The sequence below is a fragment of the Betta splendens genome, chromosome 9, assembly GCF_900634795.4.
Source record: "Betta splendens chromosome 9, fBetSpl5.4, whole genome shotgun sequence".
In the NCBI taxonomy this organism is placed as follows: Eukaryota; Metazoa; Chordata; class Actinopteri; order Anabantiformes; family Osphronemidae; genus Betta; species Betta splendens.
Genome location: NC_040889.2, coordinates 9,239,462 through 9,260,462, shown reverse-complemented (window position 1 = coordinate 9,260,462; position 21,001 = coordinate 9,239,462). Strand labels below are relative to the sequence as shown.

General features: G+C 50.1%; 1 protein-coding gene across 2 annotated transcripts in view; it reads right to left on the bottom strand.

Moving 5' to 3' along the window:
* The window catches only part of iqsec3a (IQ motif and Sec7 domain ArfGEF 3a), a 49,379-nt gene that overhangs the window by 19,120 nt on the left and 9,258 nt on the right, over window positions 1–21,001 (bottom strand). For both annotated transcript variants that reach the window (XM_029162042.2, XM_029162043.3), the window contains exons 2-4: window positions 19,236–19,316; window positions 7,181–7,787; window positions 438–1,702 (exon numbers count right to left, since the gene is read on the bottom strand). In XM_029162042.2, the coding sequence (XP_029017875.1) occupies window positions 438–1,702; window positions 7,181–7,787; window positions 19,236–19,316 (1,953 nt within the window). The remainder of the gene's footprint in view (window positions 1–437; window positions 1,703–7,180; window positions 7,788–19,235; window positions 19,317–21,001) is intronic.

The following is a 21,001-nucleotide window of genomic DNA, read 5'->3' as shown; positions in this document are numbered from 1 at the left end:
GTCGCTATGGCAACCCTTCCTCCCCATCTTTGGCTGCCATGTAAGCACCTTGCACCTGTCTGGAGCGTGTCTGGGGAAGTTCTTATCTGGTTCCGACTGTGTCACTCTTCACCGTTCAGCAGAGGGACTGAATTCAGAAAGACTGAAAGCTGAAACCAGTAAACAAGCAGGACAGATGCTGATGCTGATGCACTGGGACCTGGGCATAAGGCAGCGTATAAGAGCTGCTGCTTGTGTTTAGTGGCATGTTTGGTGCCTCAGCAAAGCAGAGGGAGTGGTTTTTAGGCTTGTATCGTGTATTTCTTGTTGTAGCACTTTGCCCTTTGTGGGAATTATTCCCAGACATGAATTCTCACTCTGGGCTACTACAGTTTACTTTCATTTGCAGTACTTTTGTGGTTCGGTGCAGCTGGGGGCATTGACGAAGTGTTACTCACACATTGAAGAGGTTGAGGCCAATGCGATAGAGTCGCTTTCGCATGACATCAGTCGACAGCGTGGGCGATTTGCAGCTGGCAGGATTCTCACAGTGGTAGCGTGGCAGGCTGAGGATCATGGCCTGCAGCGCCTCCTTGGACGAGGCTTCGGACGTGGAGCGCGCCTCGGTCGACGTGCTGCTGCTGCTCATCTGTTCGGAGCTGTTGTCTGCCGTCTCCGAGCCACATCGCTTCACCTCCAGGGGCACCACCACCGAAGGGGTCCCGGGCGGCACCACCTCTGGCGGTGGAGGAGCGTGAGAGGCTTCTGTGGGCGGAGGCACCACCGCTACGATCTCCTCTGGGCATTGAGGGGCGGCCATCTTATCCAGAGGGGTCAGAGGGGGGGGCTGCTCCTCCTCTCCAAGCTCTTCTTCGCTCGGAGGAGGAGCAGGGAATTCAATATCCTGCTCGCATCCGTCTGTCTCTAGGGGCGGCGGCGGTTCCTGGGGTGGAGGCGGCGGATCCATGGGTTGCGCCGGGATCTCCGGAGGCGGAGGAGGGGGCGCTTGTGAGATGGTTAATGTAACAGAAGCTGGCGTGGAGTTGGTTGTTCGGACAGCGGAGGAGGCCTCTTGTTGAACGCAGCCGCCGAGGGAGACAGATGTGGACGACTCCATGACCGACGATGACACGCGGAAGTTCTGGCTGTCTATCTGCACCGTCACGTCTCGAAAGGCCATCATCAGTTTGCTTGCGCTCCTTGACAAGTCGCTGGGGTCCACGGGGCCTTTGTGAACTGTTGCCTCCCCCCCGCCGGCGCCCTCCTCCCCGCCTCCCACCCCTGCAGCTGCCGCGGCGGCGCTGAAGGAGTCGGCGCTGAACTGATAAGTGCCGCCTTCTTGTAACGAGCACATGGTCTTCAGGCTCCAGTTGCTGAGAGCATCGTCTATAGACTTGGCCAGGGACTGGACCTGCTCGGTGAAGGAGTCCTCCAGGTCGGTCAGGGTGCCGCCGACCGTGGCGGGCAGCGAGGGCGAGCGCACCAGTGGGATGCCCGCCAGGTTGCAGCCTTCAGCCAGGGCCCGTTCAGCGGAGAAGCCCTCCGTGTTCTGGACGCGGACCTTGCGCAGGGAGATGCGCCGGGGCAGCCGACTCTCCAGCAGGGAATTGCGGATCTTCTCGAAGTTCTTGCTGAGCTGGTACTGGCGGAAGGCGGTCTGGATCTTGCAGGCTGCGCGGCGGGAGATGAGGTGGCCGCCGTATTTGTGCTCTAACATTTCGATCTACGGACGGAGAGAAAAGGTGGGAAGAGAGGGAAAGCGCATTAAACATTACATGAAGGCAATAAGCGCATTACAAACAAAACAGTGATAGGAATCGATCAACAGGAGGAGGACACACACATATGAGACGCCCACCAGCCCCTGTATCATGAACTAGCATCTGCTATGCCGCTGCATGTTTCAGTGCTTTTCATTTTCTCGTCTGTCTCTGCATGAAAGATGAATATCCTAGAACTGAGAAGCGGAGTGCGGATAGTGGGAACTGATTGAACTGAACAGAGAAAAGGAATGAGTTAATTATGGTGGGAAATGGAAGAAAGAATTAAATGCAGTTCCCCCAAGATGTAAAAGGTTGTAAAGCCACAAGTTTTGGGAGAAGTCGGCAAAACTCGAATATTGAAATATGTTCTCTTTAAATAACATTATTCTCTGACGGCCTTGTAATTCTATTTAGCAAGCTATCCTTGTGATGTATGTACTTAATCTATATACAGTTTAGTCAAAGCCATGGTTTGGAAGAGGGAGCACAGTAAAGGCTGACTCATGACATTTGAACAAACTGTTCATTTCCTCAGCAAATAGAACTCATAATCTGTGCGAAGTCCACAGAGAGCTCCTTGATGCAACTTTAAATTGTCTGAAACTGAACAAGGCATTAATCTTGCCTGTGAAATATTGCTCAAATGCTGTGGGAAATAGATAGAGATGTAATATAGCCGTCCTCATCTGGCAGCCGCTCAAACACTAGACGGAGCCTCTTTGAGTTCCCCCCAGAACAATGGGGCCGTGGGTATCTCAGAGCGGCCGCTTATCTCCTCCTGTCACTCTCAAGTCCTTTTCATTCAGACCACGTCGACGCATGGAATTTGCTTTTGTTCTAACCCCATCGAGGGCACGTGCGGAGTCGGGATTTCTGCGTGGCGAGTTTTGCACTATTAAAAATAGCGCGGCATTAATAAGGAAATGTAAATCCTTGCCAGTGTTCCCTGAACAGTGAGGTCGGCTTCTTGTGTCGGGGGTCGTGGGGGTGCGGGCGTGTGTGGGGGTGCACGCGGGGATTAATTTAGTCCGTATAAAACATCCCTCCTGGAAATTCGAATGCAACGGAGCATTGTGGCGCTGCGGCCATGGAGGATCACATGTGACTTTGAGCCACTAATCTCCTTTTGCTTTAGTCCTGGACAAAGTCACCCGACCACCTTATGCAGACTTCTGCAAATAGACACTGATAGGCTGTAATGCCTGGAGGGCGTGCAATTTGTGATAAGTGGCTAGTTCAACAAGATGCAGGCCCTCGTTGTCATTGCGGGAGCAGAATCACGTATAAAGCTCTTTAGAAAAGTGGAATGACACTGAAAATCCATCTTATCTACTCGATTTACATTTCACTGCAGAGCCTCTGCGTGCAAAGTGAGACATACTGAGAATATTAAGGTGGCTTCAGTGCAGCGTGCTGGTGTGGCGTTACTGTATCTCCTAGCTGTGACTTCTCAGTGGCTGTCAGCGCTTCCAAACTACTAGAACTGAATATTTATCCCTTGACTGCACTGTTTGCATTGGTGAAATTCCACGGTTTCCCCTTTCACCACGACTTTGATGCAAATAGACCTGATGTATTTCCCTTAAAACAGATAGGAACAGATGCAGGAGGGCTGATCTCTTTATTCAGAAACGTGTCCCTCATCCGAGCAGATTCGATGCAGAGGTGCCCTTGGTTGTGAGAAAAGGCCGTCGCTGGGGCCACATTTGATTAAATGTGGCAGTGGAGCTTGTTTGTTTTGCCTCCTGCGTAAGCCGGGCCGGGGATGATGAATAAAGCATTTGGGTCACGTTGCTTTCTTTATCACAATGTGCATCTGATACACTTTGCCATTCAGATGGAGTTAAAGCCAAAGCAATGAGCTGGGACATGATGGATGGGGAATAGAAGCGTGGGGAGGGGGACGTGAAGGATTGTCGTAGCTTTATGCTGCCGAGACATGAAACATGAAATATAAAGTAAGGACAGTGCTGGAGTTTTGTTTTAGGGAAAAAATCAACTGCCTTGAACTTCAAACAGTGACTATGTCTGTGTTGTTTGAGAGACAAGCAGCTGTAGTACATCACCACCAAAGCACTACAGCACAGACAGCCCAAACAGAGCTCAAGGAGCTTCACTGAGGGGAAAGTGAGAGAGAGAGAAGGGGCGAGATGGACGAGCTACCCTCCATGAGCTGTCTGCCAGTTCTACCTCTGATTACGACAGTGCTGATGGAGAGACGTTATTCCAGAGACCAAATGGTTTCAGAGCACGGCGATGGCACCGCTCTCCTCCAGGAGGCCCCCGGAAATTAATTTTGACAGACAGATCAGTGTGTTGAGGGTGCGTGGGGGGTGGAAAGCACGGCCGTGCAAGACGACAGTTTAACAAAACAAGGTTTTGCTCGGTTTCGGAGAGAAAGTGACCACGCAGGACGCTTAGAAGCTGCAGGACGCTGCATCTGAGTTTATGCCGGAAAACGAGGCTTCAATGCAGATTTCTTTACATAATTTCCAACTGAGTATCAGTCGTAGCAGATCTCTCTCAAATATGGACTTTCTCTGTTCGTATATAAAATATTGACACGCAGCCTTTGCAAGGGGAAAGTGTTTCGCCTGAGCTTAAAATAAAACTTTACATATTAGCATCACAGTCCACATCACAAGCTCAGTTCCACTGCCGGCTCGCTTTTCTCTGCAGATAAATCCAGAATACGAGCATGATTTTAAGGGTGATGTCTGTGTGTAAAGTTGCAGGTCACCTGCACGGTGAATGTCACGACGCAAGAGCTTGTCTGAAATATCAGATTTGAATACTAGTTTACTGAAATGATAATAGGATATAGGTAAATCCACAGGTTACGTTGTACAGTAGTTGTAACCTGATTGTTGGGGTTTTACTGGTGTCGAAGAAAATGGAAACCCCCAAATGACCCTGCTTCTCATGCAGCAGAGACGAAGAAAGACGAAGTGAATGCAAAGCTGTGATTATTAGCGTTGATGCTCATGCGCGGCATCTCACGGCACGGAAACATCTGCATGATTAATGAGGCGATTGCATAACGGCAAAACTGGGACACAACTAATGCTGACGGTGTTACAGCACGAGCATGACAGTAAAAGACTGGGTGAGGAGGATGACGATGATGAAGATATGCTTAGCTGTTACATCCGTGAGCACAGTCAGCCACTGGAAAGGTCACGAGTTTTCCTAAAGTTCGTGTAAATACAGACGGGAGCAGATGAGGCTGCAGTCTCACCAGGAGTCATTTTAGCCTTTTAAACAAAGTCATCGCTTGCAAATCGAGAATTTTTTGCATCAGCAGCTCTGTAACAGGTGACTAAGTGTATCAGGCTTTGTTTCAGTAAAGCAGTGAGGGAACACGAGCCGAAGGACCCAAGTCTCCGCTGCTCAGCGCTGCACTTTATGGAGATAAATGTCACTTTGTCCTCCAGAGAACCCAAAGTACTAAAGCAGAAATTAGCAGCAATTACGGAGCAGGAGCAGCCGTTTAAAGTCAGGTCTCATCACCTATTACTTCATTACGCCACGATACTAAAGGTGGTGCAGTTTGCATGAATTATTTCCTTCTCCGAGACCTTTTGGTATCATGCAAGCAGAAGAAATCCAGCAGTCGAGAGAGTAAATAAACCCAGAGTGCATCAGAGCAGACTGCAAATGAGCCTGAGTCTGTTTTTATAGAAAGGCTTATTCTAGGAGCCGTCCACCTTTAGAATGATGCTTGGCCATCCACAACGCCAGCAACCGTTCCAGGCATTATTTAAAACTGAAGCACCGACTCTAACTTTGAACCGTTTATAAAAACTAACGAGGAAATCAAGATATCGCCCCGCAGATCCAATTACCCCGACATTGATCTTTGGATCCATCAAGTGCCCGGACCTCCAGCTGCACAGACAGAAGATCAATCCGGCTCATCGCGCATCTTCAAGCGTCAATGCCGGGCAGAAAGTGTGAGGTGGACCGGGCGGGGGTGGGTGGGTGGGTGGTGGGGGCGACTAGAAGAGTGAGCGCGGAGGTCAGAGGGAGCTCAGGTTAAAAGAACCCCGAGTGTCAAACGAGGACGAGGTGAGAAAACGGATCCGACAGAGTGAAAGAAAGCCCCCCCCACTCCCCGCACTCCCACACAAGTCATTTTCTAATGGATTCTAATGGACAACAACTTTAATTATGCAGAGGCATCGCATCTAGCGGTTGATTACTGCTTATATACAGGCCTGTGGACGGGGCCCTGAGGCTGAGGAACACTTATACTGTGTTTACCTAGCGCCCTGGGTTATTGAATAAGTGTGGTCAATAGGTGTGCACACAGCACCTACAGTACAGCGACAGCGGCACCAGCCATTAATCACTGAGTCCTGAAAAGTAAAACCTGCATGATGAGCAATTATTGCAGAGGCTGCAAAAATGACTTGAATGGAGATGAATCTGAGCTATTAAACTATAGCTCAAATAATGTCCAAAATGTTAATTCCCACATTTTCCCAGAATGCAACAGCAATATAGGTTCAATCGAAGACCTTCAATTTGTAGTTTTATTTTAAGCTTTTAGTTATATTGTTTTGTTGCTGGTTACTTCACTTTTTTCTCCCTCTCTTCAGAGCCACAAAGGACAGAGACATAACAATAGTGTGACAACACTTGTTATTCACAGTGAAAGAACATGAAAGTTGCAGTTCAAGAGGCCAAATTCTTACCTGGTAGAAGTCCCATGGATTGAGGAACGCTGATGAGATGGATGATGGTGACAGTGACGAATGACTAATGTCTGGCGCGTCTTGGAATGGACATGATTCATGGACATGTAATGGATGTGACTGTGGAGAACCTGATGATGAGAACGTACGACATGAGAACACAGAGACGTACGTACGAACACAGCCGCCGTTCAGACACAAATCAGTTTAGACGACTTTAATCAGGTGAGAACACGAAACATGCTTTTATTCTAGCAGCTCTTTGCCAGTTGTTTCATTCAGGAGAGAGAAAACACAATTTAAAGGGTTTTTTATTCATGCAGGTACAAATGCACATCGTCTAGAACAATAATAGTCCAGAACCTTCTAGCAGCCAAAACCTCATGAACTGGACCTCAGTTGCTCTGTTTTCATCTTCATACAAAGCAGCAGTGATGCCTGGGGTCGGTGGGAATAATATAAACTATAACAATTCAAATTTGGTGCGAGACAGGTTGATGGAGCGATGAGGTGACGATGGCGGTCTGATGATGAGCTGATGGTCGGGTCCAATGAGCCACCGGGGATCGGTTCCACAAACCAACACAAATCCAACCAGCGCCAGCTCCGCCCTCAAACCGAACATCACAAACATGTCAGACCACAGGACGCACAATACACGCACACGCCGCAGCTACATCACCCCCACCCCCCACCCCCGACAACACAACAGCCCCCACCCGGCCCCCAACACAACCCTACCTGCTTATTTTTGAGGTCGAGCGACAGCTCATAGTCGGAGGTGGCGGAGTGCGAGCCGGCCCCGTTGCGCTGCACCCGCAAAGGTGAGGCCGTGTGGTGCAGGCTGGCTCTCCTCCCCACCCCACCTCCTTTTGCTCCTCCCCCTTCCTCCTCCTCTTCTCCCTGCACCGCCTCGCCCTCGCGCCGCTCCGCCTGCTCTCCGTCTTGCCCCGTCTTGGACTCCGCGACCTCTTCTGACTCTTCGGCGTGCTCCTCCCTGCAAGGCGAAGGCGCTTCGGGTGCCGCCTGTGGTGCTCCCTCGCTCGGTGGCTCAGCTTTGGGCTGAGGCTGAGGCTGAGGCTGGGGCTCGGGCTCGGGCTCGGGCTCCGGTTCTGGTGCGGCCCAGGGTTTGGGCTCCGGTTCTGGCTGAGGTTTGGCTTCGGGCTGCGGTTGAGGCTCAACCTGTGGTTGGGGCTCATATTGAGGCTGTGGCGGTTGAGTCTGTGGCTGAGTCTCTTGCTGCTGTTGCTGAGGTTCTGGTTCTGGCTGTGACTGGGCCTCACTCTGCAGCTCCCCCTCTCCTCCTCCCTTCCCTTCCCCAATTGACAGGTCTGGAGAAAGGTCATCGCTGCAGAAAGGAGGAGAAAATGCAGAGTGAGGTGGCTGCGGCATCCGTGGTGACCTCTGACCTCTTCTCCGGGCCGCAGGAGTTTCCTCTCTGACTCTACCTGCGTGCAGGGCCGGTGCGGCTGCCTATCTGCTCTACTCTGTCTGTCTAGACACTGACAGACAATGAGAACGGGGGAGAAAAAGTACAGCACCGAACAGCTAACAAAACCAGCGTAAAAAAAAAAGCTAACGTGATTATTTCATCAATGTCCTCAGAAAAGTATAAAAAGTGAAAAAACAAGAAAGTTGACAGCAAACAGTGATGCAGACACACACACACACACACACACACACACACACACACACACACACACACACACACACACACGAGGGACAGTCATGCAGCTAAAACAAGTGTCTGCAGCTTTAAAGACTGTGTTTGTGAGAGCTTACTGAAGACCGTGGACTTTTCAAGCAACAATTATCTATGTTGACAAGGACATTTCTTCTAAAACTTGCTTATGTTTCCGCCTCATTTTGAGCCTGATACACTAAGTATCAGATTTTCCTCACGGATCCTTTGAGTCTGAGCAGGTCTGCGAACGGGTTGACAGCGCTGGCGATAACAGCCGGCATGTTATTACCCAGATTAAGATAAAAGTTAGTTTTCCCTCATTGGATCTGCTGATAAGGCTGGAGATGCCAGCGTGAAATCAGGACAGTGAGGCGAAATGTTGCAGAAGGAAAGGATGGTGATTCTTTTTATGCGGGGACTAAGTTGAAGTCCAAACAGCAGCGTGTGTGTAGAACCCGCCGTGGTCCAGAGTGTGTGTTTGTGTCCACACCCTTAATCTGACTAAAGGCTCCAACAGAGCTGGCTGTTGTGTTGTGTGTCGCCTGCCTCACAATTCCTGGCACACACATGCATCAGGAGGGAGTATCTTTAGCGAGCGCACTCTTGGTTCTGCTTCATCTAAAGCAGAGCCTGCGCGCGTAATGAATAATGAATAGAGAAATAAAGTCGGCTGCCTCCACGCTCGGGCTGCAGGTTCGCTTCTGCTTGTGCGAAAAATAGACCTGCCTGGAAAACAGAAGACTTCTTTTAAGGGGAGCGCCATCGCGGCTCGCTGTGCCGCCGCTCATTGTTGTGAATCTAAATGCAGCCGTTGCCGTGCACATTCTGCCGGAGCCAGGCAGATAATCCGACAAATGGATATAAGTCAAATTTTTATAAGGCGCCCGTGAAAAAAGTTGCACGCTGTGTAATAGGTGTTCAGGGGGGATTACCTCCAAAGAATATGTAAATAAATCATAATCCATAATGAATCACTGCTAATGTATGCAGGTGTTTAAGTGCAGCCTATGTATAATAGGCGCTTTCCTCCAACCTCACTCGCTCAGTCCTTTCATCCATGTTGTCAAGCTCTCTGCGGTTCTGTGTCCGACCCTGTCACACACGCCGTCCTCCGTCGGGTGAGAGACGGAGCAGCTCCGGGCGCCGCCGAGGCGGAGACGAGCCGAGGCTTCTGGTTTATTTCTGATGAGCTCAGCTGCTGTGGGTTCGGCGCTGGATGTCGTTACAGCGCTGCTGTGGGATGCTAACACGCTGCCGCTGTCACCTGATGAGTGTTAATGCGGTCGGAGCACACTAAGCCTCTGTCTCTCTGCCTTTGAGCATCTGTTGCACTGCACGCGGGGCGGTGACATCCAACAGGGGACCTGTTTTCGTCCCCTGATTAGGTTTTTGGGCGTGAAGTCGAGCGCCGCGGGCTGTTCGACTTTCATTAACCTTGATGGCGCGGCTTGTGCTGCCTCATCACTGTGGAGGCGCTGCAGCAGAGCCGATATTGTTCTGTGTGGCCACCGGGGTCCGGGGGGTCCGGCCCCCGGTGGCCTGCAGCCAAGGAGATGCTGACGGGGGCAATACTGTATGTGAGGAGCAAGCTGCATCAGCAAATGAGAGGCTGTGTTTCAGCGTTAGGCCTTTGTACAGATTTGAATACTGTAATATTTGGAAGGAAGCACTGTGTATCATGCAGGTTTATCAGGATGAAGCATAAACGAGTCCGTCATCGTCCCGAGGAGCCATTGTTCTCTGTCGCACGCAGTCCAGAGGAGCCATGGAGCCATTTCTCATGCCTTGTGCTTATTGTACAATCTCTAGAGAACAGACAGCACATCCTCAGCAGCGCAGGACTTTTAGTGCGGAGTGGTTTAACAAATATAGCCATGGCATGAATAAATCACAGGAGAGACGCTGAATGAGTCACGAGGATGACATTGTCTTGACTATTCTCCTGCCGCGCTCGCTCTCTCTCGCTCGCCCCTCGCGGTCAATCTTCAGGTGATGGATGAGCTATGGAGGCGCCAATCAATAGGGCGGTCAGCTGGGAGGGGCAGCATCCAGTACCGTGGGTCATGTACCGTAGAGCACCATGGCAACAAAGGGAGGAGGTGTAAAAGGGGCTGTGATCCGTGTATTGGGAGCGCTGGGAGTTGACTGGAAAGGCCTCGGATGCGGGTGGAATCAGCTGGGTTCCTTCAGGCGAGGCCGTCCCTCGCTACGCTGCCACACACGCTTCCCCCTCGGCCCGTCTCCGGCTCCAACCGCGCCTTCCCTGCTGCGCGTCTCGCTCCCGTCTCGCTATTTTTGAACCTCGTAAGAGCAGATTTTCCAGCCGAGAGGAAAAGGTGCGTTCACGAATAACAATGCCCGGAGAAAGTTTTCCGCTGCTCCTTCATCTCGTTGAGCGAGGAACAAACAAATGAGCCACCGCCCCCCCACCCTGATGATTTCACAAGCTAATTGCCTATTACGGGGCGCATCGGGGGGAAATAACTGTTTATTTCCTTATTTGGCTTGCTTCCTGTTTCACATATTTAAAAATATCCTCAGGCGCTTTGCGGATGCTTGAATTTGCTGTTGGAGTCTGCCTCCTCTGAGCGTCACACAACGCTTAACACGTCGTATTTAAAAGCCAACACAGTGGCTCCGGCACGCGAAGCGCGAACAGCTACAGCCACAACGCGGGTTCTAATCATTGTAATTCACAGCGCAGCCGTTATGATCAAAGTGCAGGTTGTCAGCTCCATTTTGACGGCACCGGCTACACGTTGGCTTCACGCTCAGGAAGGTTTTAACACACAGACATCAGAGCGAAACAAATGAGCCTGTGAAATGACACGAGGGCCATAAGAGCGAGGCCTCTTGAAGACACAGTGAGCAGTGAACAGCGGAGTCTCAGTGTAGGATGGGAACCAGTCGGTCCCACAGCACTGGTGGAGGAGGAGCAGCTGTTTGCCCTGAGCTGTAAATGGTGGACTGCAGGATGGAAAGACGGATGGACAGGGACATGCAGTGGACAAATAACAGAGCCCGCTTGACAGAAATGAAACACTGCTAGATTGATTCAGGAGGTGGCGTCCGTCCGGGGGAATCGGAGGCTGCAGCCGACGTGGGCAGATTAATCACACCCAGGAGGAACGCGCCTGGAATTTATGCCGGCGGCTGGACTTGGTTAGGAGTGTAATAAGTCAGATTAGGACGTGGATGGAGGAGGACGATGACAGATCCACAAGCGAAGAAGAAACAGATAACAGACGAGTTCAACCCCATTAAAAAAAGGAGACGCACCAAGCAGAAATATTGATGAGAATTTCACGTGAACACCAGCAAATTCAAGCATAAAGTCCAACGTCTCAACATCTTCGTCTCGACTATTTACATGTTGAAGGAGTAATAATGTGAGCTGTGCTTGGTGGCAGCTTCCAGTGTGAAGTTATTTATTTAACCTCCTACAGGCTGTATTTGTCAGCAGCGCCACAACGGCAGAAAGAGGTTGTTTATTGTAACAAGTGAGCCGAGGCAGGCAAGTCCTGGTCCGGCGTCGGCCTCACTATTCATTCCCTGGCACGTCCTTGATTATCTGTCACCACACACACACACACACACACACACACACACACACACACACACACACGCTCATACTCCAAATCAGTCTCCCCTCATCGGTGAAATTGCTTTCAAGGGAGGGGTAAAAAACGAAAACGCTTCACTTCTGTGGCACAAAATAAAGTTAAGCCACGCGTCGGGCGCCGTGGCGTTTCCATTGACTCTCCAGCAGAAAGCGGAGGTGGCGTCCCATCGCTGGGCGCGATAAGAGCAGGGGAGAATTCAATTACATCCCACTGAAATGTGAAAGGCTTTTCTTCACTCATGTTTAATCATTTCTCTGACATCGGTCCCGCTTTGACAACATCTGGACCGCTTGGCAAAGTCAGAGAATCAAATCTTTTCTTTGGTGTAGATATTTAAGCTCAGGCTCCTTTCCTCCTGACTGCTGCCTTGCTCAAGGGTTGAGGAGTGCTGCTCTTCTCTGCTAAAAACTCCTCAAAGTCTTGACCTTTAAGGTAGAGTGCCTGGAACGATGCCTCTGTGACTTGGACACCTCCTGAGCGCGTTCTGGACGAGGTTTCGGCCGCTCATCGCCACTGATGGGCAGCGACGTGCACTCTGCAAAGATGAGTCACCGCAAAAACAGAAGGAACCAAAAAAAAAAAAAAGTTGGCGTCATGGTAACAGCTGTACGCCCGCACAAAAGAATGGCCGAGGGATGAAACGTTTGCTTTCATCAGGATTTAATCGTCTGTGTGAGTCATAAATATATGCTCCTGTATTATGGACCAAACCAAGAACATATACATTACGCTAGCGAATAATGATGTCTAGTATCTACATCATTAAATTTTCCCCGTCTTTCTTCATTCCCTAATCCCAACCTCAGCCTTGTTCCTCCCTTCCTTCCTTCCCTCCCCCTCCCTCTGCTCCTCTTCATCCCTGCTTCTCATTAGTGAGCGAGGCGACAGCTGAGCAGGTTGCCTGGTAAGCAGATTTTTTCTTCCTCCTCCTCTCCGCTGGTTGATCTACTGACGTGTGGCTGTCTGTGAGCTGTCAGGACCAGCACTGGGTGACGCACGCTGGACCTGACGGCGTCGCCCACGCCCCGGGACGCCTCGCGTCCCTTCACATGGGAACAGTCAGGGAACAACCTGCAGCCGTTGGACCGCTCGCTTCCTTGTGGTTGACTGTGGACTGAATCATCCGCGCTTTGCTGGGGTTAAAATATCAAAGCGGGTTCAATCTGCCCTAATGTCTGCTCCCACTCTGTTCATAGATTAAGATCCGTCAGGTTGCAGCGTTGCCATGAATGGACTAATGAATAGCAACCCTCCTGTCTGACCTCATTTATAACCTGCACATGCACAAACCTCCATTACCATTTATGTCTACTCCACAAATTAGTTTCTCCATCAGTGACTGTCTACATTCTCAGGGTGAGATCTGACATCTAGTGTGATGAGCGGAGCGGCCGGGGGCAACTTGCCTTTCTTTCCGCCACAATGAAGCACGCGTGCACAAGTTGGCAGCGACTGACATGATGTGAGCTGCATGCGTGAAACGTAAGGTCACCGGGCTCAAGTTTTTAGAGCCGCAGTCGTTGACTTCTCCGCGGTTTAATAGGAAGAGCAGGAATGACGAGGTGGGCCGGCTGCCAAGGCAGAAAGGTCAGGACGAAATGTGCAGCCAGCATGTGGACAGACAGATGTCTCTGGCCAGAGCCGCTCAGTGGCGCCACCTGCTGTCCAGAGGGCAGCCATTTTGTCCATATGTGGTCAGACGGACAACGAGGCCGAGGACTGAGCCGCAGAATGGGATTATAGATATTCTGAGTTCCTTGAATGAATGCAAATAAGATGGCAGACGATTAAAGATTGCCGACAAGAGGATTAATTAACCAGCATAGAGGGTGAAGGATGCTCAGGTCAGCGAGCCTCCACGACTTCAAACTCTGCCAGTGATGTATCATCATGGGCTGGTTGTAGCTGGGACGCAGCCTTCACCCGCTCACAAATCCAAACAAGTGAGTTCAGGCTGCCACGAGCTTCAGCCCCTAGTGGGAACATGTACATGTACAGTTGCAGAGCAGATTGGTTATTAATGCATAATAAGGCTCCCTGCAGCATATTTCTGTGGATATTATAGCAGGAGCTGTGCCTCCGGGGACAAGTGAGTCAGTCCCTAGAAATGACCGAAACCATTGTCTAGCACAGTGCGGTGGAAACATGCTGGATGGAATAAATGCCGGGAAAGCACACAAAGTCAGAAAAACAGCCTGAAATGTCTTGTATATATTTAATCACCGCCCTTGACTGCAGCAAACCACAAGTGTAATAGGAACAAATGCCTGAGCTGGATGACTAAACTAACCGACACACAATGTCTTGGTTGCTCGAAAGTTGAGAGATGCAGGATCCTACAAACATAATAAAACCATGCGCCTGCTTCACAATGCAGAGTAACCTGTTTCCACTAATGCGAGAGATGAGTTACAGTATGAGTAATATGACAGTACAGGGATGCTGGAGTGCACCATCAGGACCTACTGTACAATAGTTTATAAACAGTGAATGACAATCAGCTGATTAGGTGTCACAGGGCTGCGCTAAATGTCTCGCTTGAAACAGGCCTTAGGGTAGAAATTATTTAGTCAGAGCATCACTTTAATTAGAAATTACTCCAAGGTGCTTTCATTCATTGACGATGCTGCAGAATGCTGCTTTTGAGGCCAACAACGCGGAGGGCTCCTCTGATTGGCTGAGAGGCGACAGCTTTGAGCCAATAGGAAACGGGAATCAGGCTAACTCTGCCCATGACTCTCCGTTACAGTAACCAGGGCTAAAGTGAGTCCTCATATGTGCACATACGTTCAGACACTCGCTCGCCGAGCGGCCTCCCTCCGGACGCAGACTTTCCTGCCGTGCCCTCCGTTCCCTTGACAACACAGCATCTCGCCCGACAAGGTCACTTCCTCCAGCTGAGGCAAGCGTTCTAGCACAAGCACAGCGTGCAACAGCAACGACGGAGGCGAGCGCCGGAGGAGATGAGGACGAATGTTAGATTACGGGGCGAGGAGGGGCAGGAGGCCTGGCAGACGATGATGGAGGTGCGTGTTCGCCCGTGCAGTGGGCGTGTAGCTTCGGAGCGAGCTCCCACGTCCCCGAACGTCCTCCAGCAAAGAAGGACCCGTCATTGCATCCATTCGTCCTCCAGCCCCAATGCATCATGGTCACTGTAGTCCGCTTACTCTACAGACAAAACCTACTTCACTTAGTGACAAACTATGTGCACCCGTGTCCTTACTCATCCGGCGCCACCTTTGCATTTGGCAGCATGTCTTCGCTAATTAGAGCCGTTTATTATTCATCGCGGCAATTAATTAGGATAAAAAGGTGTCTTGGCGAGACGGCGCCGCCGCCGACTCGTGCCACGACCAGCGGCGAGTTAATTTCCTGTAGAAACGCCGTGACTCTCCCAGCTGCTGTCACCTTCATCACCAGCCGCTCATCGACTTTTTATGCTTGTTTACAATCAAGGACGGACAAAGCTCCTAAATCGCACCTGGCCACGGACCAGATATGTTGTCCTCTGCTTTTATCTTCCTCCAAAGTCACACGCTTCACCAGGTGGAGTGCGTCGGCTGCGCGAGCATTCTTTACGGCCCGTCATTAAAAACTGGCTGTGAAGCTTAATTACGCTGGAAGGGAAAGTAAAAATCTCCACTAATGTACTTTTATCATTTTTATCATACCTTTATTAGCGGACGTGCTCCCCAGCAACCAAGAGTGATTCCCAAAATGAACTCCATGAATCTTATTTGATTGTCACATGTTCATTAGGATAAAACTTCTCTGACAAAACGTGAACTCGCTCCCTAATTTCCTCTGTGACGAGGAGCCTCATTATGACGGATTGAGAGCTAATTAGCGTAGCATACCTCATTAAGGTGTGTGTGTGTGTGTGTGTGTTACTTGAAGGGGACGTCTTGTGGATGGAGCCGGGTCTGTGCGCGTCGGCTTGGCAGCAGAACCACCACCAGGCTCACGCGTCAAGCCCAGAATGTGCGCTGTCACTTGCCAAAGGCTGACTGGTCAGTTTATATTTAACTCTGTGAGCAGACGAGCGCTTGCTTCCGATCCCATCAGCGACATCATTATGTGTCCGGGATGACTCAGCCATGACGGATATTCACTCCTTTGTTTGTTACTGTGTTGTTTTAAGTGGCAACGCTCATTAACTCTGGGGAAACCAAGCTGAGTTTGAACTATAAATAGTGATAGCAACACTTTCTGGTCCTCCTAACATTGAAAAATCAGCCTGAAGAAGATCAGCTTTTGCAACAGATTCAGCTCCCCTCTTTTTCCGGCTACTCAGGTTCACCTTGGCAACTTAAACTATCTAATGTTATTCACACAGTCACTGTGGTGGACTGTGTTTCTGCAGCATCTGACGCCTCCTAAGCAGCGGCTCAAAGCTGAAATTAGTCAACAAATCAGCGACTACTTCACGCGACAGCAACGCTGAGGCGGCGTCCGCGCGCCGCTTGATCTGCTGGTAGAACACGGCTCGCCAGCTGACAGCTCGCGGCTGCTGGAGCGCCGCTGCAGACTGCAGCCATTGTTTGCGAAGGGGAAACCGCAATCGGCTCCAGTTGACATGAACTGGACGCGGTCCAGCTCATCCGCCAGCATCCTCCCGTTGTCTGAGTGGAGGTGAAACATCCTCCTGATAATATTCCCGCTCCATTTATTACCTTTCTGGGCTCCGGTGTGTTGACCGCAGCAGTTCTCAGTTGAGGCTGAACTCCCCTATGGAACTGTGGAAGTAACAGCACAACTCCTGGGCGCTTTTCTAGCGCACTGCAGCAGAAGGCGCTAATTGAGGAGCCGCGGCCGTCTCACACAATCGGTCCGTTCGGTGAGCGATTATAGATGTGACTTGGTGACCCTGAATACCAATCCCCTGCAGTGCGCGAGGCCTCCCGTGCCTCCTTAAGGCTTGGCAGGAGTGGCCGGGCTGTCAGGGCGAGTTTCCAGCCTCCGTCGGGTCCTCATTATATGTGACAGTGGAAACTCTGGCTCCGCTCTTCGGCTGGTGACTTCCAGCTTCCTCCTCATTTAAAGGATCCCACACACACGCAGCGTGGCTACCTGATGCTCACCTGATCCAGTGCAGCTCATGAGGGGCGGATGGTTAGAAAAAGAGACACGTGGGGCCTGAATTTGAAGATGCTGGGAACTTGGAGGAGCTCACAGCTGCTGCCTTTGTGGAGATGCTTCAAAGGAAATATCAGTGTGATTTAAGGCTTCATTAGCTGCTGAGGTGGACACAGAGAGGCAGGGAATTGGTCTTGTGTTGTGTTAAACAGGCCTTTTTTGGTGGTGAGTGGATCACCTCAGTCATGCATCTGATATATTGCAACAATATAGTTATTCAGAAACTCAGACCATAACAATCCACCAGATAGAAGTATAGGATGCATTCATGGGTCTTCAGTAAGGCGACTCTCACAGTTCTCCAGCCAGTCAATCACTGAGCTGGTGGTGTGTTTTTCTGTGTAATCATCTACTGTAGGCTGTGAGCAATCCACTCACACACACACACTCACACACACACACACACACACACACACACACACACACACACACACACACACACACACACACACACACACACACACACACACACACTGGGAGCTATGTGCAGATTACTGCCAAGCCAAAGCATGCAACATGATAAGAACGTATTTTTCACATGAACACAGATGCATTACATGTGTCAACAGGAAGGCTGCCTAGAATCCAGCATGGGCACGACCCCCTACGCTACACACATCAATGCGTTATGGTTCTGCAGCTGTACACAGCATCACTACACTGTAGTTGCATGGTTGTACTCAGACATGACTCTTTCAAACTTAACGTGAGCACAGTGACAAGCCTGAATGGAGTGGGGGGGGGGGGTGACAATGGATGCGATGGGGCGCGGGGTGCCTCGTGAACGTGGTTGATGCCACACGACCAACGAATCACTGACAATAATAATGCAGAAATACAGAAATCAACAACGAAATACAGCGTTTTCGCAAAGGAGATCGGACGCAACAAGAAAGGAAAGAAAAGGACACAACCACAAGCTGCTTTCTGTCTCGAGCCCCGAGCAGTCCTGCTTTGAAGTGGTTCGCTTCAGACGTTCAGACAGGGGAGCGGCGCTTTGAAGAGTCAGAGGGGTCGGCAAGTTTAGCAGGGACCTTCTGTTGTGCACTTGGTTTGTACCCTTAGTTAATGGTCCCTCAGCACAAAGCAATCACACAACACAGCAGCGCCCAGCGGCTCCTATCAAGCCAAGTTCAAGCTGCTGAACTCGATCGATTCTCCTCTTGTTTTTTTTTTTTTTTTGCTCTTCTTTTCTGTTTACCGCTCCAATTTCACCTGCAGCTTTGGGCTCGCGAGCGTCGCTGCTGCTCCGCGCGCGTCTGGTGACGCTGCGGGCTGACATTTGCGGAGGGTCTGCGTGCGGCGAACAGGGCCGATCGCTCGGCCCGTCCGCGGGGCCGCTCACGGGTGCCTGTCGCTGAGCTGCAGCGCTTGTCAATACGCGCTATGTCCTGCCAGGCTCAGACGACGCTGCAACACAACCCTGAAATGTGCAGTCCACAACAAACAAGGCGCTTCGCGATGGATGGCCTAATTACTATCGATGCGCCTCGGCCAGATAAACGCCATCATTTCGAGCAAACTCTGGTGCCGGCGGCGCCGCTGGGGAAAATAAGCGCAGGAGGCAAACAAATCTCCCGTTGTCAGGTTCTGCTGGACTTGTTTTGTCGGAGCTCCTCATCACTTCTTTTTGTTCATGCTTATCTAATTTTATATTCCTAGCACTGCTGCATGTTAATTATTGCGCTCTCTCAAAGCAGCTACTGTAATAGTTGTTCTAAAGTACAGTCATTATCGCAGCTAATTATTAGTTCTGCTTTTTCATATTCCCCAGAACCGTGGGTGCTAATTACTACATCAAACTAACATCAGAGCTTTGAAAGCGCCCTACTATAAAACGTTATTGGAATAGTTTATTGTCTATTATTATAATCGGAGATGATACACAGCTGATAGCCCCGTTTTTGTACACAGCTCCATCACTGCTCTACGCCAATCAGATACAAAAGATAACTGCATCAAGAGCTCCAGAAAAGACTTAACCACCCTCCAGGAAATGGGATTTTGATGTGATTAATTTGGATATTAGTACTGTTTCAGTGGATTTGGCTTCATAGTCTGATCAACGCGCTGTGGAGATCGCAAATGATGTCCCGCAACAGCTGAAACCCAAGCCGATGGCTGCGTTGGCTGCTTTAACATTCTGAAGCATTTACAACCACTTTCAATTTAACACTGCCGGGGTCGTTAGCTAAAGTGGCTCCTGCGCCACGGCCACTAACAGGATGCATGATAAGTGGCTGCAATTAAAACTTACAGGAAGAAATAATTGTTGAAAGTAAATCAAATAGCATATTTTTAAAAAATCAATAAATATTTTTGTGCAGATGTTACAAGGATGCAGTGGTCTTACCTGGGGACACAGGCGGTACTGGTCTCCGCCTCGGGGGCCTCTGGGGCCGGGCAGCAGAACTGGTGGAGGACTGTTGGGTTCCTGAGTGGAGAAGAATGAATGAATAAGTGATGCAGAACTGTAATCTGTTGCTCTGCCTTCTTCATCAAAATCACTTAGTCTTCTAACTAAAATCCCTTGAGCTGTAGTTCAGCGTCTGCGTTGTTGCTTGCCAGTCTTCCTGTTTCCCTTTCACTCCTTCTCCCCCCTCGGCCTCTTGGGCTTTGTCGAGCTTCTTGTGAGAGCTCTCCAAAACAACTGCTTCTCTAAATAATGAGCCAGGAAAGGAGAGACCGGTCTGTGCTCACGGCTACAACGTGTGCTGCTTTTTACATTTTACACACACTCTCACACAGCACCACCTCACCGAGGCCGGTGGTGCCGACAGGCTTTACCTAAAGCAGACTTTCAGGATTACGCTGATAGCATGAACATGATGGAGCAGCTGTGATTCCAGTCTACAGTCTGGGTTTGAGTGATGACCGACCACTGGCTGAAGCCTTCACATTGTTTCAGCACCATGGACAGAGACACAGTCAAAGAGATGGGTGCAAGAAAGCACTTTACTCTTCTACAGAATTCATATTTCAGTATTCGAAAGCCGAGTTGTATTTAAGAGAACCTGCTAAACTATCTCCTTCTCAACAAAACTTCAAACAGTAACTAAGCTGGTGAAGATGAAAAACCAGGCAAAGCAAAACTATCAAACTTTAATGTGGCTGAGAGCCGTGAGTGGCCTGGCTCTTCCTCACCCGTCTCCATGTCCTCTCCTTCAACCGAGACACTGCCTCACATTTCTCATTCCGATTTCTAGGCTTCATCCATCTCATGCCCCCCCCACACTCATCTCCTCTCCTTCTGCCCCTTTTACACTGATTTACCATCCCTCTTCCCATCCCCCTCTCCCACGTCCTACGGGGGCGGCGTGTTGTGCGAGAGAGGAATTTGCTCAATTACTCTTGCTGCCAGAAGATGTAGCCATAAAAAGGGAGCATCTGTTTTCCATATGCCATCCCATGACTGGACTCAGGACGGGGAGAAGGGCAGAAAGGGAAAAGGGTGCATCTTCCTCCCTACAGCCACTCTCCCTGTCCTCATCTCTTTGTGTTTCACCTGCTGTCTGTCCTCTGGGAAAAGGGGAAGAAGAGAAACCAACGGGACCTGTGTGTCGTCTTATAAACCTCTTCCAGCAGCATGAATCCTCTAGAACGCTGCAGTCTGTTCCTGCTAATAACTCTGCTGTGAAGTGCGATACTTTATCACGCAACACGCAACTGATATTAAGGCTCTTTAGACCATATAATTACCGTTTATTGAGTTTTTTCGACTCCTTGAGGATACAGAAATAAGTGGAGCCCTCGAAAGGGGAGCCTGGTGGGTATTTGAAGGCAACAATAGCAGCAAGGAGGGTATGACAGCGTATTAATTCCCTTTGTTAGGGGCTCCTCTAATTGTGTTTGCCATAATGACCATGACACTGCTGTGGCCATTTTTTAATAGGTCGGGAACACTGGCGTTGTCTGAAGGGAAACAGATTAGGGAGAGAGCTGGAACCAAGCAGCCACTTGTTCACAGAGATAAAGGCTTTACCCTCTGCAGGGCAACATGAAAACATCTGAAATTACAGAACCAGCAAAGTCTTATCCTTAGTGATTCTTCCCCAGCGACAAAGGTTTTCCTGTGTTTGAAAGCAATGTATTCATCATTCGAAATACATCTTCGGAGAT